The following is a 17,531-nucleotide window of genomic DNA, read 5'->3' as shown; positions in this document are numbered from 1 at the left end:
GGCAGTGATCGAGATACGAGAGTGCCGCTCAGTTTTTGATGTTGTGTATTAGAAACTTTGGCATATGAATTCACAGAAGCAACATTTTTATGGCCTGACAGCTGCACTATGTGTGTGGGAGCAAAGTTGTGTTCACTGAGAGTTTGCAACATGGTTTTTCTCGCACTGTGATTAGTCAAGCGTGTGTCACCTGACAAGTTTGCGTGTTGTGCCATGGACTTCATGATGTTTCCAAGTCTATTTTTCCCCACTGGTTGTCACTTAAACCAAGACTCGCCATCACGAGGGACACCCTTTGTGTGGGAAGCGAAATAGAATGGATGGTCATTTGAAGAGAAATTCTGAGGACGGAGGCTACGATACTTCTTGTACAGTGCTACTGGACACCTGCCAGGATCGCTCGGTACAGCCCATACTCTCGGGGGAATCCGTCTTGTGTCGTTCGGATTAGCACCGGTGCGAGTCTTGGTTTGTCACTCGCAGTACTCAAGATACTCCTGACCGTCACTGTCAACGCGAAGAGGGACATCTCCCCAGAGCATATTTCTATGTGGATGGACAGATCGTAGGCCAAAATACATGATATTATTTCACCACAATGTATTGAGAATAGCATCCGGTGACCCTTCTCCGAGTTGACCCACTTCCCAAAGTTTGTTGATTTCGGATTGTGACACGGCCTCAGCGGCTTTAGGTAAGTTCCCCTTTCCTTCCGCCTTCACGTTCTTTAATTTACATGTCAACACCTCCCTAGACCGAGCAATTTCTGGGTCAAGTGGTATTGATTTTTCATAGTTCAGTCTCTTCAAATCTTCATCCATGAAAAATTTGTATAGCAATTTATTCAGTTCGTGTGGAGGGATTTTTTCAACAGATCTGTGTTCTTTCAGAACATTTTGAAGATACATTGAGACCGTTTTCAAGTCATATTTTGTTTTCTTTGCCGTGTTTTCATTTTTGGTCAAAAATTCATCAATTTCTTTATTCCATTCCTCATCATTTGTATTATCGAAATTAGCATCTAGGCCAAGATCATTCTCATATTCTCCAAACAATTCATGAAGTAGTTCTTGTGACAGATCCAAATCATTTCCAATCGGCATTTTGGGGGGAGGGGCCAACGAAACAGTCTCGGGCAACACTTTCAGTCTGTATCTAGGTACTTGCTTTTCTCCTTGTGCTGTCCTGACAACATTGACGTTGAAGGTAGTCAATGGCCTGATAATATTCACAACCCTTCCAACCAGCTGTCCGTCAATTTTTACGTGCGACGCCATATTTGTTTACACTCCCGGTAGACCCAGTAGACCTATTTGCTTACTTATTTAGATTGTTTTATTTTTGTTTTCATGTACAGATATTTTATTTAGTAAAGAACTGAACACCTGTGCTCGTAACCAATTGAAAAAATAAAATTTATTTAACTTCGTAGAAGTCTTCTCGTTTTGCATGCTGCCAGAATGTGTAGAAACTTATGAATGAAAATCATGAATGGAATGAGTGATGAAAGTAGTGCCGGTAATGTCAAAGTTCACGCATTAGCCAATCAAATCACACGAAGGTGTTATGAAACACCTTTACGAAGTACCACGTGGGTAATAATGTTCAATACAACACGACACGTGGCTGCTGAAGGCCTCAACACCCTACCAGGAGTTATGTGAGCTTATGTGAACTGTGATGATTTCCAAGACAATGCAACCATCAACATAGCTACACTCACTACAATGGATCTGTGTTGAAGTGTTCAGATGGTCGCATAATGAGCAACAGTCTTACAATCGGTAAGTTGGGACGTACAAATGCTCGACTTTCTCGAGTGAGATATATCTCGTGTTCTTCTTGAACACATGTTTCACATAGTTCAGGCAGGAAAAAGAAATATGTTCGTCATGTGTGTTTTGAGGGTTTTTGAAACAATGCAATCCCAGATACACCAAAACTTTTAAGTCTCAAAACATGACAATATAGTGGTTGTTATTATATTATCATTTTGTTTATGAATCAAGTGATCCAGTCCAAGTAGTCAGGTGAGTATTATGTGCTTCAAACAGGTGACGTATGCACGTATCAACTAATGAACCAGAAACTAGAGCGAGAAATCTGATGTCGGCGTACGCTGATTATCCGTTGATAAAATTCTGATCAAAAGATGCACATGACCATTCAGACAACCGTACTGAATATGACATCATGATCAATACGTGATTTGAGCATGAAATGACATACACCAAGTACATCGTGTGACTCATAATAGAGAAGCTGAAATCCATAAAGCGACATGCTTCCTTATATGCATCACTTCTAACTGCCACTCCACGACGACCTGATTCAGACAGACATGCAATAAAGACACCCCGGGCCCATGATGCATGCTTACTGACATGATGATAATAATGGGAATGTAACCTCTGAACAGGAACAGGTGTGAGAATTTGTAATAGATATTATATGGACAACAAAATGCATTAAATTTTATAAATGCTGAGTCTGTCTGTGTTCCAGTGACAACTGAAGGGGGCAGAGTGCTTTGTGTTGGTAGTGATGGATCACAGTTTCCATACTTTATATAAATACAGACCCGCTGCAATAAGAGCATGACTGTGTGAATCTGCTCTGCAGAATATTCCGAAATTCCGATTACATTTATGTCAAATGTATTTGTAGGGTAAGTTCAGTTTCGACATACAACTTTGTTTTATGCTTCTTAAGGTGACATGCGAGATAAGCATAAATCGTGTTATAAAATTACAAGTTACAAAATTGATTTCTGACTTTTTTGTGATATATTCTGAACATATCATTTGTTTTTTCTGTTAATTGTTTTTCTCGCGATAATCCTATATACTTAACATAGCTCTTTCAAAGTATCGAAAACATTGTACGCACTGTAAAATGCATAACACAGTTTTGAAATCTTCTTTATAATAATCGTATTGCCAAAAAATGTTGAGGGTGTATGAGTGGTTAGATAAACTGTAACTTTCTAATATTTGGACGGTACACTTGCAGATGTTGATCCAAATGTTGATCACTACGTATAGATTGCTTCTCCAGACTTCGTGACATCGATATCTTATTCGACGATCTTATGGACGAAGCACACGCAACGTACGTTGTCATACTATTGTTGACAGTTGCCATAAGACCAGATGGTATAAAAAATACTACATAAATAAAGGAAGCAAAATGTGAACATCACGATTTGATTTTGTGTACGAAGTTGAGTTTGATGGTGAACTAGTCCTTTACCTGGCATTTTAGAAGTGTTTAAGTTATATATGATCGACTAAAATATGCAAACATAATTCGGATACTGAATAATAACACGATCCTCTATGCCTTGGGGTACGCATTCAATCTTATCTTCAAACTTTGATGTGATTCCATTGACAGAGTACAGTACAGTCGAAAGGCAGGTCACTACCAAATCTCATGCAACTGGCAGTAACACCTCAGCAGCACCCACCCTTCTGGGTGAAGACACGACTACATCCAAGCATCCAGCAGAACACACTACAGACACACCTGCAGTGGAACGCGGTAGGATAGCCACATGGTACTGCTATCTACCAACCAAAGTCTTGATGGAAAGTCACCGGCATTGAACCGTTGGAAAGAATTTTTTCAGTTAACAGGTTCACTGTGCAATATTTTTCACAACACTTAGTACTATTCGGAACGTCATGATAATTGATCAGCTTGGAATACTAGTGTCCAGGCAACATGTTCTGTTGTTTCCAGATTTGCCAGCTGCACAGATGGAAGCCTACACCATAGCCAGCTCTGTGATCGGTGCTGTCACTGCCATCGCTCTTGTCGTCGTTGTCGTCGTAGCGTGTGTCAAAAGACAAAATGTGGATGTAACAAAAGGTAGGCGGTTGAATAGAACAATGTTAAAATACATTCTGACTTTGTAAAAACCGTAATGTTATATCGTAGATATATTTTCAGAGGAAGGAATGAGCAAGCACTCAACTGTTCTTCCCGTGATATGCATTGTGCACAGTTAATACTGACCAGCTTCAGTAAAAGTTCAAACTACACTCTTAAGAAAAAGGTAGGGGAACCTGAACGTTCAGTTTGGATAGGAAGTGTAAACGTTAACAAACTTTTCAAAGACAGACATCTTATGAACGCACCACCATTCCCCACTATTACCACCCCTACAACAACACATGGTAGGCAGGTGCACAACGCAGTAGACCCATACACGTGCATGGGGGCCCATTCTTGATTTTGACGTTTTTCAAGAATGTCGAGAAATCGCTTAAAATATTAATTTTGATACTCATCTTGCATTTGTTAGTGTTTGCTTCTAGTCGTTTGTTTTATACTGAAAATCGTACACATGCAAGTTACATGCCATACACCTATCATCTTCCAAAAGCGACTACATTCCAAATTACTATGGTCGTAAGGAAGTGCAAATGGTGATGCACTCTCAAAATATTCAGTAATATCATATCAACATTGACTGACTCCTATGAATATTTTTAATTTTAAATAAAAAATGAATTCCCCCCTTATATTTTTGATAACCAGAATAAGTGTAAATGCATGCATGTTTACATGTCAAACTCTCTAAATACACTGTAGGTGTTCTGTTTCGAATGCTGATGAGAGAGGTCAATATGTTTCTGTTGATTATTTCAGGATATGTGTTGAATAAAAGGCTTTACTCGCGAAGTAAGCGTACAAACACCAGACAAGCTACCTTCAAACATATCATATTAGTCAGGGTATAGCAATCAACTTGTATTTTCTTAATCAGTTAATATATTCTCTTTTACCTTCCAGTGACGACACACCTGATGTTGAATGTCGCCCCGGGAGGCTGAAGTATGTGTTTACTTTTGTTTTACTGAGATAATTCCATGGTAACAATCATGCTTCATTCAAGACACCAAAATCAATGTCCACAACGGGAAAATGTAGAACAATATTTCCCTCAGCTATAAAGTACAAATGTTCGAGGCGTACTAAAACATACCACCCATAGGAGCCTGTAGATCCGCTCATACACAAATATTGCAAACTGCTGCATGGCATTCTTTACTTCCTTCATTTAGTGAATAGTTTCTTTTCAGTGGTACTGCCCGACCTCAACCAGAAAGCCGTCGTATGGAAGGCAACACAATAGGTACGCTACATGTGCACTTCTTATGCTTCAGATGCGCATTGGATGTGCAGCTTTGAGTCTTATAGTCTAGGACAGATAATCATCTATCAACGTTATTGTTTCAAAACACTGTACCCATATTTAAAACATCATGTCTATGTACACGCAGTAGTTACTTTACATTCTATACAAGTATAAATAAGTATCTGTAAATTTCTCAATTAATCCAATACGTTTGTAGTAAACAATATTTTATATATTCATATAAGCATGTATTCCTATTTAATTAGCCCTGTTAACTATATCCGGTATAACGTTCACATGTAATCCGTCGTCATAGTTACGACGTCAAGGGCGCAGTTAACTGTTTATTAGTTTTACCTGATGATGGCCTGTTCCGGCCCCGAAACTTTTTGTCAAAGAATAAGAGAAGATGGACTCCAAATCTGCTGTTGTCTTTACCTTTGTGAATAGGTGGGATTGTTTGTACCGCTTATTCAACGTTTGTTAATCTGATTTATTATATCGACCTGTATACCCAAACGTGTCCATATATTTCGTTCTTCCACTGATGGTTGACCAAGTCCTATACACGATGTCTTCAGAGGAGTTACCTGGTGCTACCAAATCCACGGACAGTAAAGACATGGTGGAAACGGCAGGTAAGTCTAGAACACGGATGGAGAGGGTTTACTGTTTTTGAGGTGTGTATGCATAAGCATGTTTGACTTAAATGCTTGTCAGAATGGAGTGTACATGGCGGTTATTCGTTGCAGTAACGGAAAAACGTACATGTTTCTGGAAATGTATTTTCAAATTCTAATAACATGTGATAACAAGGCACGTAAAACAATTTCATGGAACTCCGGTTGAGTTAGCTTGAGTTGAGTTAACAAAACACCAAGTGGCATAATTGTCATTTTCCCACAAAACAGAGGTATGGTGTAGGGTTCAGAGCAACCATTTTGAACGCTTCAATGTCACCTCGGTAATAGCATCAGTAAGATAATATCATCTGTGTTGCAAGGCTCCTCGTGACGTCAGTGCATAAGTCACCTCACCACTCCAGAAACGTTTTTCTTAGCCCGTATAACAAGTCAGCAGTTGTGAAGCTGAACCTCACGTAGATGACGTTTCTTCCCCGAGATGGACATACCTGTTTTATCGTCTATCACCTGAGTGACCAGTCTGATGGTATCGTCAGTCTGACAGAGTTCGTTCGAAGGCACTCATGTCGTCCTGCTTTAAAAGGTCTGTGTTGATCATATTGCTGGATGACACTTGATCTTGTCTGTTGATAACCATTGACTTTCTCTTCAACTGAGGAGCTCTGGTGCTTGAGCATTCACTTTGCTTCCTGTATATAATCAAGGTGTATTTCAACCCCGACTAATAGCGCAAAACGGGTCCTATTTAAGATGTTTCCATATGATTCTGGACACCCAGAAACTCTCCGTTCCGTGGCCACATACTTACAAGGAATTTGACAAATGTAAGCATGGAGTTTTCATAAATGTATGCTTAGGATGAGAACACGACAATTTGTCTTTTCAAAAACTCAAAATTTAGCTGCGCTCAGAATTCATGTTTTTGAGGTGAAAGTCATTTTTTGTGTTACGGTCAGATGGTGTGTGATATGTTTCGACAGTGGTGTTTCACCTGCAATCACTTAACTTAAACCATTGTGTTTAAAACCTAATCACAGTCTGAAAACATATACGTTGTTTTAAACGACAAAAAGGTTTACCCCAGTTTTATCCTATAAGGTTTTGAAGTGAAGACGCACGTATCGTGAACTTAGCCTCGCACTCAATACCTGCGCACAGCAAACATTATCTGTATAGTTTTTTAGGTTATCATAAAAAGTAAATGATTTGCAAGCCAGAAACGTACGGGCACGTTACCACTTTTTAACGAGAGAATGTTTTACCAAATCTGGGAACGTTTATAATAACGTAAAACAAAATTTAAGATACATCGAAGAAAATATACTTAATCTGCCTGCTTATGTCAAGTCAGTGTAACTTTTTACCAAGGCGCCACTTGGTCACATTATTCAAATTCAAATTCATACTTTTATTATGTATAAAACCGTAATAATGATAGTGACAAATGACTAGATACACCTTTTAAACACTCCATAACCTGAAAGCTTCGTTTACAAACTTTGCTCAGTTAATTAGGTCCTTGATATTGACATTATCAGAACTTAATAACACATTAAATGTATAAAGAGAGGGATCTTTCCAGAGACATTGAGGAAAATACTTATGTCTTAAAATGGAATGAACTTTACATATTAACAGAAAATGTAAAGGTATCACAACAGCATTTATCATTTCACAACTCCACATTTCAATTTCCAGCTATGGCGGACAATGTGGTGTATGAGAGCTCCCCCTTGGATGAAGGTAAGACTGAAATCATAGGTAAATTTTCTAGTAGAAATAAGGGTGTATGCAGAAGATGTCGTTATTGTTGCCAATGGTCAGGCATCGTGAAATACAGGTGTAGCAGAGCTCTATGTATGTATGTATGTATGTATGTATGTATGTATGTATGTATGTATGTATGTATGTATGTATGTATGTATGTATGTATGTATGTATGTATGTATGTATGTATGTATGTATGTATGTATGTATGTATGTATGTATGTATGTATGTATGCGTGCATGTATGCGTGCATGTATGTATGTATGTGTCTACGTAATCGCTAACAGTCTGTCATGTAGATCGAATATTATTTGATCACGCAATTATGATATATACAACTGATTTTGCAGAAAAGCCCACAGTCATAAACACGGGCAGTGAGGAATCGACCCATTGGCTATGAGAGCGGGTCCATATCACCACCCACACCGAAACTGTCAATATAGAGGACTGGGCGACATCTACACCTATCTGCTATTAACTACGTCTAAAGAGGGCTGCAGTACAACATCTGACGTTGTCCTCAGTGTCATAACGGTGATGAATGTGAGATGTGAAAATGTCATGATAAGATTAACCAACCATGAAAGTTTTATAAGACGTTTTGTTTTCGAGTCACCTGAACAGTCAATGACATTAAGAGATTTCTGTGTGTGCAGAATAGTACAGTTATGCAAATAAAGAAAAACTGAAGTGACGTGTGTACCGATAGTCTGTCCAACGAAAAATGTAAAACAAATAATCAGTTTTTGAAAACAAGTTTCTTTTCTACTCATGTTTCCTGCAATCAGTAAATCTGTAAACATTCAGGACATGCGTGTGTCTTACTGGACATATGTGCGTGATACTCGACATGCGTGTATCATACTGGGCATTCGCGTATCATACTAGACATACGTGCGTCATAATGGTGACATGAATATTGTTCAAGACATAGATTATCATACTGGACATACGTGTGTCATACTGGACATGAGTATCATACTGGACAGTCGTGTGACATAAGTGTGTCGTAATGGTGAGATGAATGTCATACTGGACAGTATCGTACCGGACATACGCGTATGACACTTTACACAAATGTGCCATATTAACAACAGGAGTATCGTCTCGGCATACAAGAATCATATCTACACATATGGAGAAACTCGGACACTGACACAAACCCACGTGGATGCATATTTGTGCACACAAACACCACAAGCACAAGCGTCTCAAACTTCATGTTTAAATATTCGGCTTTTCACACATGATATCTTGTATTTCCTTGTTTAAATAAACATTAAACCACTATGGTCGCCCATGTACAGTCTTGCAGTGTACACAACACGCGATAATTAATGCCCTCGTATGCAAACGTTACCGTGTCATTCAAGGATAATACTGCTCAGGATAAATGAAAGAAGGAAAGTTTGCTTATTTGAAGGTCGTTGGAAGAAGGGCATCCGCAAATTGATGCAGACTAAATCTGAAGTTCATCCTGATTGGCATGAACTGTGTATTTATTCCAGGCAAGCTTCTATTAAATGTAAAAAATGAAAATTAAAGTAGTTTCTTTGGGTTGTAAAGTATAACGTCTTTGATGTATAGAGACGCAGATTATAGAAGTATAAGAATCATCTGATTACGAGTGAGTAGGTTTAGTTTTACTCTGATTTCAGCTATATGGGGACTGCCTGTGGAAATGGAGTCCGTTCCACATAATCTGGTGATCAACAGCGTGAGCATCTACGCAATTGGGATACGGGGATATGTGTCAAACCAGTTCATCGAGCCCGATCCTAAGGCGAGCATATGTTATTGGAGAACAATTCTAGCCTGGACAGTGCAGACATTGGCCCAATGTCACTACAATATACTCACTCCTCCAGCATCGGACCGTCCTTGAAAATTAATCGATCTTGCTTGTTCTTAAGCCAGCCAATGACTTGACAGAAGCTTGAAACAGGGTGAGATATTTCAAAATTGTTCAGGTAAACTGCAATTTATTCCTTCCATCCGTCCAGACAGCTGTTTTTACCGCAGGTTAAGCAAATATTCCGAGCAAATATTAACAGTTATCGTTCAAAAGCGATAATCATTAACACGGTATAGATCAAGCACTCATATTTATCCTCAAGCAAGTAAATACTAAATATGGCCTCGAGTCACTATTCACAAACAGTATTTGGCATTTGAAAACAAGTTTGGATGGTTGCATTTTGGATGTGTTTGAAGATGTGTTTTATCCAGTTGCGTATAGGATCATGCGCGTTCCTTTAGGCAATAATGAACCGTTGCTCTATTTTGCTGGTGAACAGCTTGGCCGTTCTGATAGGAGAATTGTGCGTTTTTAGTGGTGAGTTATCTTATAATCAAAGAAAAACCTGTTCTCATTTAAAGATGAAGCACTAAGTTGAATGATTCAAATAACACCCGCCTATAGTTCAAACGTTTCCAGAGAATACCATTCGCTGGATACGAGTACCATTATCTATTATCGATATATGTAGCCTTTGGTATATCTGATCTGAAAACTCACATGTTCATAAAGTGTACTGTTTTCACGCTTTAAAGGTTAAGGGTTAATATTGACGTGAAACATGAGGTGGTTCTATGGAAAACATGCTCATTAGCTGCATATATTTGCACAATTCACATTTCATACGGGTCACCTTTTGCATCACTACAAACTAATGCCTTGCCGTTTAATGACATGAGACTGTGTGGGCTGGATCTGCTTCGAAATGGTTTCAAATATAAGATAAGTATCAAATGTATGAAGGGACAGTACAGCGAGGTATGTGATCCTCTAGTATATCAGTAATGGTGGTATGTGATCGTCTGGTATATCAGTAATGGTGGTATGTGATTGTCTAGTATATCAGTAATGGTGGTATGTGATTGTCTAGTATATCCGTAATGGTGGTACGTGATTGTCTAGTATATCAGTAATGGTGGTACGTGATTGTCTAGTATATCAGTAATGGTGGTATGTGATCGTCTAGTATATCAGTAATGGTAGTATGTGATCGTTTAATATATCAGTAATGGTGGTATGTGATCCTCTAGTATATCAGTAATGGTGGTATGTGATTGTCTAGTATATCAGTAATGGTGGTATGTGATTGTCTAGTATATCAGTAATGGTTGTATGTGATCGTTTAATATATCAGTAATGGTGGTATGTGACCGTCTAGTATATCAGTAATGGTGGTATGTGATCGTCTATTATATCAGTAATGGTGGTATGTGATTGTCTAGCATATCAATAATGGTGGTACGTGATTGTCTAGTATATCAGTAATGGTGGTATGTGATTGCCTAGTATATCAGTAATGGTAGTATGTGATCGTCTAGTATATCAGTAATGGTGGTCTAAATATCTATATACCACGTTAGTAATGCATGCATATAACCACTAACGTCCTTTGAGCAATACTGAGTTATGCGATGGCTTGATCTGTTTAGGGAATACATAGCAAAAACCCATCCTTCCTCAACTGCATTGAGACTTGGCATACTTTGCACACGCATTTTCTTCTGCGTTATGTGTCTCCCTATAAATTGTACACATTTGGTGCCAGATCCTTATAACTCTCTTCCCCTTGACCTCAGATGTGCCTTATCATTGACTACTATTAAATCTGGCCCAAAGACTCATTTGTTTAAGAATCACATCGTATGTCGAACAACATACACATGCCCCCGTTTCTCTCACAGGTTCCCTTGAACTGAGCAGTTCTCCCACCACTGCAACAGATGGCGAACTGTTCACCATGATGTGCACAGGCAGCCAGGGCGGGAGCCGGGCCTGGTCCAGGAATGATGTGTCCCCTGTCTTGTACACACACCAAGGAAGGACAACAATGCAGCTGGTTAGTCCTCTTCTCACCAGGGATCTAGTTGGACGTTTCACTGTATCTAGCAGTGGTGACGGGACACACCACAATGTCACGCTCATGATAAATGCTCGCATCGACAACGGAGATGAGTGGAGGTGTATGGATGAAATACAAAACGAGCGAAGCAACTTACTGATAATAGGTAATTAAAATATACAAGAATTAATTGTTGTATCTACCGCTGACCTAAACCATTGCCCCGTGAAAAGTATATGGGTTACTGTTGCAGCTGCGCGAAGTCCACCTCCCGCCCTTAATCACGTGACAGCCTAGTGGCTATCTTCAATACAGTAAGGGCCGTGTTTGGTGTATGTAGAATTGCTGTCGCTACGGTTAAAGTTATATTTCAATATTATGTTATATTACATCATTCTAATCCTTATTTTGTGTACTTTTTATTGATGTGCGGTTGGTACACTTAGCTTTTACTATTATGAAAATGTGAATTTAAAGTGTACCAACCCAGTATTGATATGTTTTCTCATGTCTATGTTTATGTGTATCATCGTAAAGAGGCTGTTGTCAGCTGTATGTACATATATACTTTATATATACTTTGTTTTCCTATGGCACCCTATTCGGTAATTATCTTAATTTCAAAAGCACACTTCTCGCTTGTAAAGGGTCAATACCAAAAGACCGAAGTCTCGGTAAGGCAGTTCCCCTCCGAGGTTCGCCAGCGGGCTATAAATAGGGTTAGTCAGAGGTCAGTAACAGGGAAGGGGGGCCGACCGGAACCGGCAATGAACGACTGAGGTGGCTAGCGAAGGATGGGCTCTCCGGGTGATCTTTGCTCGGAGTTGGGGTTAGGATTTAGGATAATCCGGTGTTGTTCAGGTTAAGATAGCTTTTTGTGAGTACTGTTTGGTTGAAAACTCGCGCCCAAATCTCCGCAGCATGTATATTTTTGTTACCCTGGTATTCCTTTGTACTTTAAGGTATATCCTATAGTCCAGTCCTTCCTTGAGCTACTGCCGGTCCTCATACTTTAGCCTATTAGAAAATAGGGTGCCATATATGCTTGATATCCATCGTAAGTAAAACTGTTTATCTATCTTAAGTATAATACAATTCTAAAACTTTTCTTGTTGTGGTTCTTATTTTATCTTTCACTATTTCGGTTAACTGGAGGCAGGTTTGCCGGTAAAACGGGTTGGTTTGCCTAAATGTATTATTATCCCCTACACTTTAATTTGGGTCGAGCCGAGTGACTCTGTCAGTGTAGTTGTCACCGTAACAGTTACATGTTTATTTTTGTTCAATCGACAGCTGCAGCAACAACGACCACAACTCTGACATCAAGGAAAACAACGCAGTCAACCACGACTGTGACCTCTGTGCCATCGGGATCAGTACCCGCCGGTATAGTTCAATATTAATACAGCAGCATTATCTCATACGGCTGAATAAACGTTACTAGTTGAAACTGAAGCTGCAGAGACAGTTTACTGTTACACGTTCTTGCTCAAATAAAATAGAGATCAACAAAGAAATATCTAAATGTGTCTGTGAATACATGTTTTTTTAACGATGGACATTTTCCTTTAGACATCCTTATGTTCTGCATTGAAAATACCACGTATAGTTTAAAGACAGTACATTGAAAATACCACGTATAATTTAGAGACAGTACATTGAAAATACCACGTATAGTTTAGAGACAGTACATTGAAAATACCACGTATAGTTTAAAGACAGTACATTGAAAATACCACGTATAATTTAGAGACAGTACATTGAAAATACCACGTATAATTTAGAGACAGTACATTGTGAGTAAGAACAATTATCTGGACACACTGTTTTCAGATCACTTATATTTCACTGCGAATAGAAGAATAGTTAATATGTATTTCGGTTTGCTTATTTGCAAAGGTATATCATAGACTGACTATGACAAGTACACAAACTGTTGTCTGTCAGTCTACATGTGTGATAACATGTTCATTTTGTCACCTCGACAGCTGCAGTAACAACGCCCAACATCGGGTCTGTGTCAGTGAGTACACACCCCACAGGTAAAAAGTTTACCCTACAGTCTGATATGACATTCAAAAGACTAAGTGAATTACGTTTTTCGCCCTTTTTCGCAATTTGTCAGCATTATATGTATATACGCTGCCAAAACACATGTATTACCCACAGTGCGATATCATGAACATCCTGGCAATAGTAAATTACGTTCAATAAATGTTTCCATGTTGCTGTGCGCTCTCTGGAATAAGTGATATGTAGATCGTAGATCATTTACAATACATGAACTTACGAGACCCAGAGTAAAATATAACGAAATCCATTCTTTGATGTCTTAAATACAAACCTAATGTATATCAGTATTGCATGAATGCAGATGGGGTAACGACAATCCGATTGACGCCTACGACAACCTCTCCCAACATAGCAACAGTTGTATATGGAACTACAACACAAATCCCAGCAGCCTGGTCGCATCGTTCGGCTGGTGAGAACTTTACATATTTCATCAAACGCAAAGTAAGACAATATGGGATATGTACAGCATAAGCACTGAGTATGTACATGTTTATAATTCATTTTCATTTAATGCGAATAATCAATAATTTTATGCATATGTTATTCATTTCGACGTATGCACGCGGGTTTTCAGCATAACGAATGAATACGCATATATCGTAAAAATGCACAGAATCAGTTTTGGAAATACACACACAATGTGATGTGCACTATTATCGATATCTTTCAGTCATCACCGCAGTAGTTGCAACTGTCGTAGTAGCCATCGTAATTGCTGTCGTCGTTCTGTTCTTGCGGAGAAATAGACGGCCTGACTCAAGAAAAGGTACTTCCTGATTCAAGAAAGCACACAATACTAATATAGTTCACATGGGATTTTATCAGTGTAAAAATGAATCATGTATATCTGGATCTAATCCTCAACCATTCACGTTTGGGTTGATACTCACTGCCGCTCAAATATTCCAGCAGATCAACCATTAGTAAATACTGCAGTGCATATATCGATTACTTAAATAATACGTGACTGAAACAATAACAGTTTGACAATAACAAAGCATTCCACAATGTTATAAAGTATTTCCTTTGTAAAGTACGAGTAGCCCGATAAGTACATAAATAATCAATGAAACTGTAACATTATACACCCCTCGCTCATAGGAATTTAACATACAGTGTACACTGCATGTACCTGTCGCCACGGCTGTGTCCACATAAACGTTTATTTTTGGGTGGTAATTTCGCAATGAAGTAAACTGTACCAACACAAATGTGCTGACTCGTTGCAAAATACAATTAGTCCGATGGAAATAATGTCCTTATTGAAATATCTGGATAACTTAAACATTAAAAACTTCAAGTGCTCACGGGCACGAAGTGAGCAATAAAATTCCATTACACTTCAAAACGCCGCCCAGAAATAGATATCAATAAGTCATCCATATTTTTCTCATCATGGAATGTGACTGGGTGCTCGTGACGAATCTCCAAAGTATGAAACTAGACTATTGTTGACGTGCTATGTTTAACACAAGGATAAGTTATTAATATATTTAAATATGATTTGAATGGATGTGTCTATTTTAAAACTAAAGTTTTGAAATCTACCATCATAGTTACCTAACGGTAATTTGTCGGTATTGGATTATGGTCCATATTGAGATGTCATTTCTTTGTAATGAATCGCTTAAGCGTGAGTCACTAAACACACGACATACGCTAGCATTTAGAAATTTGCTGTTGAAAATTGATACCTTGTTTAGAATGTGTTAGTGATCCTTATGTGGTAGAGACTTATGTTAACGTCCGATGACATTTTCATTATGCTTCAGATCACCAAGAATCTGGTATCTATGCGACCCCATCCGCCTATGAAGACATGAACAACCTGTACTGTGAGCTGCATACCACACACGTACAGACCAAGGGTGAAGCAACGCCCTTTGGCGACGCAGACACAAAATCTCAACCGATGCCTTCTAGCTTCGACGACACACAGGACCAAACAGCATCGTCTAACTACGTTGGCCCATATAACCCATACGATCAAATAGGAAATATCTACCTACAAACATCACTGGCTACAAACGCGATCACACAAGACGAAATAACATCCTCCATCTCGTAGCTAGGTCAACACAAACGACTCTGACTAGCTACGTACGGGATCAAGCAACACCATCTTGCGTAGCCAACACACCGTAGAAACAACAGCGCCACCCTGTAGCTAGGTCAACACACACGGTCTTGTAACACTGGCCACTTCAACGCACAGACTCAAACAACACCCCCTTGCTTAGGCAACGTACAAGAAGAAACACCACCCTCCATCCCATACATACGTCAGCACACAGAATCAAATGACACCCACTAACCTCGTGAACGCACAGGATAAAACAACACCCACCGGCTTCGTTAACTCACAGGATGAAGCATCAACCACTAGCCTCGTCAACGCAGAGGATAAGGCATATCCCTCTAGCTTCGTCAACACACAAGATGAAACATCACCCTCTAGCTTCGTCAGCACCCAAGATGAAACATCACCCTCTAGCTTCGTCAACACACAAGATGAAACATCACCCTCTAGCTTCGTCAACACACAAGATGAAACATCACCTTCTAGCTTCGTCAACACACAAGATGAAACATCACCCTCTAGCTTCGTCAGCACCCAAGATGAAACATCACCTTCTAGCTTCGTCAACACACAAGATGAAACATCACCCTCTAGCTTCGTCAGCACCCAAGATGAAACATCACCCTCTAGCTTCGTCAACACACAAGATGAAACATCACCCTCTAGCTTCGTCAACACACAAGATGAAACATCACCCTCTAGCTTCGTCAGCACCCAAGATGAAACATCACCTTCTAGCTTCGTCAACACACAAGATGAAACATCACCCTCTAGCTTCGTCAGCACCCAAGATGAAACATCACCCTCTAGCTTCGTCAACACACAAGATGAAACATCACCCTCTAGCTTCGTCAACACACAAGATGAAACATCACCCTCTAGCTTCGTCAACACACAAGATGAAACATCACCCTCTAGCTTCGTCAGCACCCAAGATGAAACATCACCTTCTAGCTTCGTCAACACACAAGATGAAACATCACCCTCTAGCTTCGTCAGCACCCAAGATGAAACATCACCCTCTAGCTTCGTCAACACACAAGATGAAACATCACCCTCTAGCTTCGTCAACACACAAGATGAAACATCACCCTCTAGCTTCGTCAACACACAAGATGAAACATCACCCTCTAGCTTCGTCAGCACCCAAGATGAAACATCACCCTCTACCTTCGTCAACACACAAGATGAAACATCACCCTCTAGCTTCGTCAACACACAACATGAAACATCACCCTCTAGCTTCGTCAGCACCCAAGATGAAACATCACCCTCTAGCTTCATAAATACACAAGATGAAACATCACCCTCTAGCTTCGTCATCACGTAAAATGAAACACCACCCTGTGGCTAACAAACGCAGTCGACGAAGTGATTGTGTTGCTAACTTGGTAACTTTTGGACTATAAAGTGAGAGAGCCTAATTATTATGTTTGCTTGTCACTGTTTTGGGACATCATCCAGTCGAACAGCTTTCGCAACTGCAATAAATGTCAAGGTCAATGGGCTCGTTTGTTGTCAGTGACAAAAATACGATTAGTTGCCAAGGTGCCGAAAACAAGAATAAAAGCATCCAACAAATTAACAAATACTGAGACACAAGGAGATGCAATACGTCTAAATTCTAGTTTTGGCGGTAATTTTTATCTGTATAACTGTTTCCGATTCGTGCATGACAATTTACATGCATTTCAAACATCCCAGTGTTATGGAAACCAGCATCTTGGCATAGTATTTGGAGCTTGCACTGGTTTAATGATTGTTAATACCATCATCAGCAAAGTGTTTACATGGTGTAACTACACAGGTCAGAAATAAAAATAAGTAACTCTGGTTTCATATTACTTGCAAAGGTCTTAAAGCATTACGCCATTGACACTTTGACACTACATTGACAACTATATGACCACAAATGAAAGTTGTTCTGTTTAGCGCTCATAAACATGGATCTGATTGT

General features: G+C 39.4%; 1 protein-coding gene and 1 pseudogene across 1 annotated transcript; one reads left to right on the top strand and one right to left on the bottom strand.

Annotated features, from left to right (window-relative positions):
- Nucleotides 1-1,277, bottom strand: LOC137273058 (uncharacterized protein KIAA1958-like; annotated as a pseudogene).
- Nucleotides 1,278-15,794: 14,517 nt separating this feature from the next.
- LOC137273048 (streptococcal hemagglutinin-like) lies at nucleotides 15,795-16,904 on the top strand. Its single transcript, XM_067805490.1, has one exon. The coding sequence runs from the start codon at nucleotides 15,795-15,797 to the stop codon at nucleotides 16,902-16,904; it is 1,110 nt and encodes a 369-aa protein (XP_067661591.1).
- Nucleotides 16,905-17,531: the final 627 nt, after the last annotated feature.

This window comes from Haliotis asinina, chromosome 1 (genome assembly GCF_037392515.1).
Source record: "Haliotis asinina isolate JCU_RB_2024 chromosome 1, JCU_Hal_asi_v2, whole genome shotgun sequence".
NCBI lineage: Eukaryota > Metazoa > Mollusca > Gastropoda > Lepetellida > Haliotidae > Haliotis > Haliotis asinina.
This window is presented reverse-complemented; position numbering and strand designations above follow the sequence as displayed.

Excerpts from the sequence above, each read along its gene's own strand:
- LOC137273048 (XM_067805490.1), top strand. The coding sequence starts at position 15,795 with ATGACACCCACTAACCTCGTGAACGCACAGGATAAAACAACACCCACC.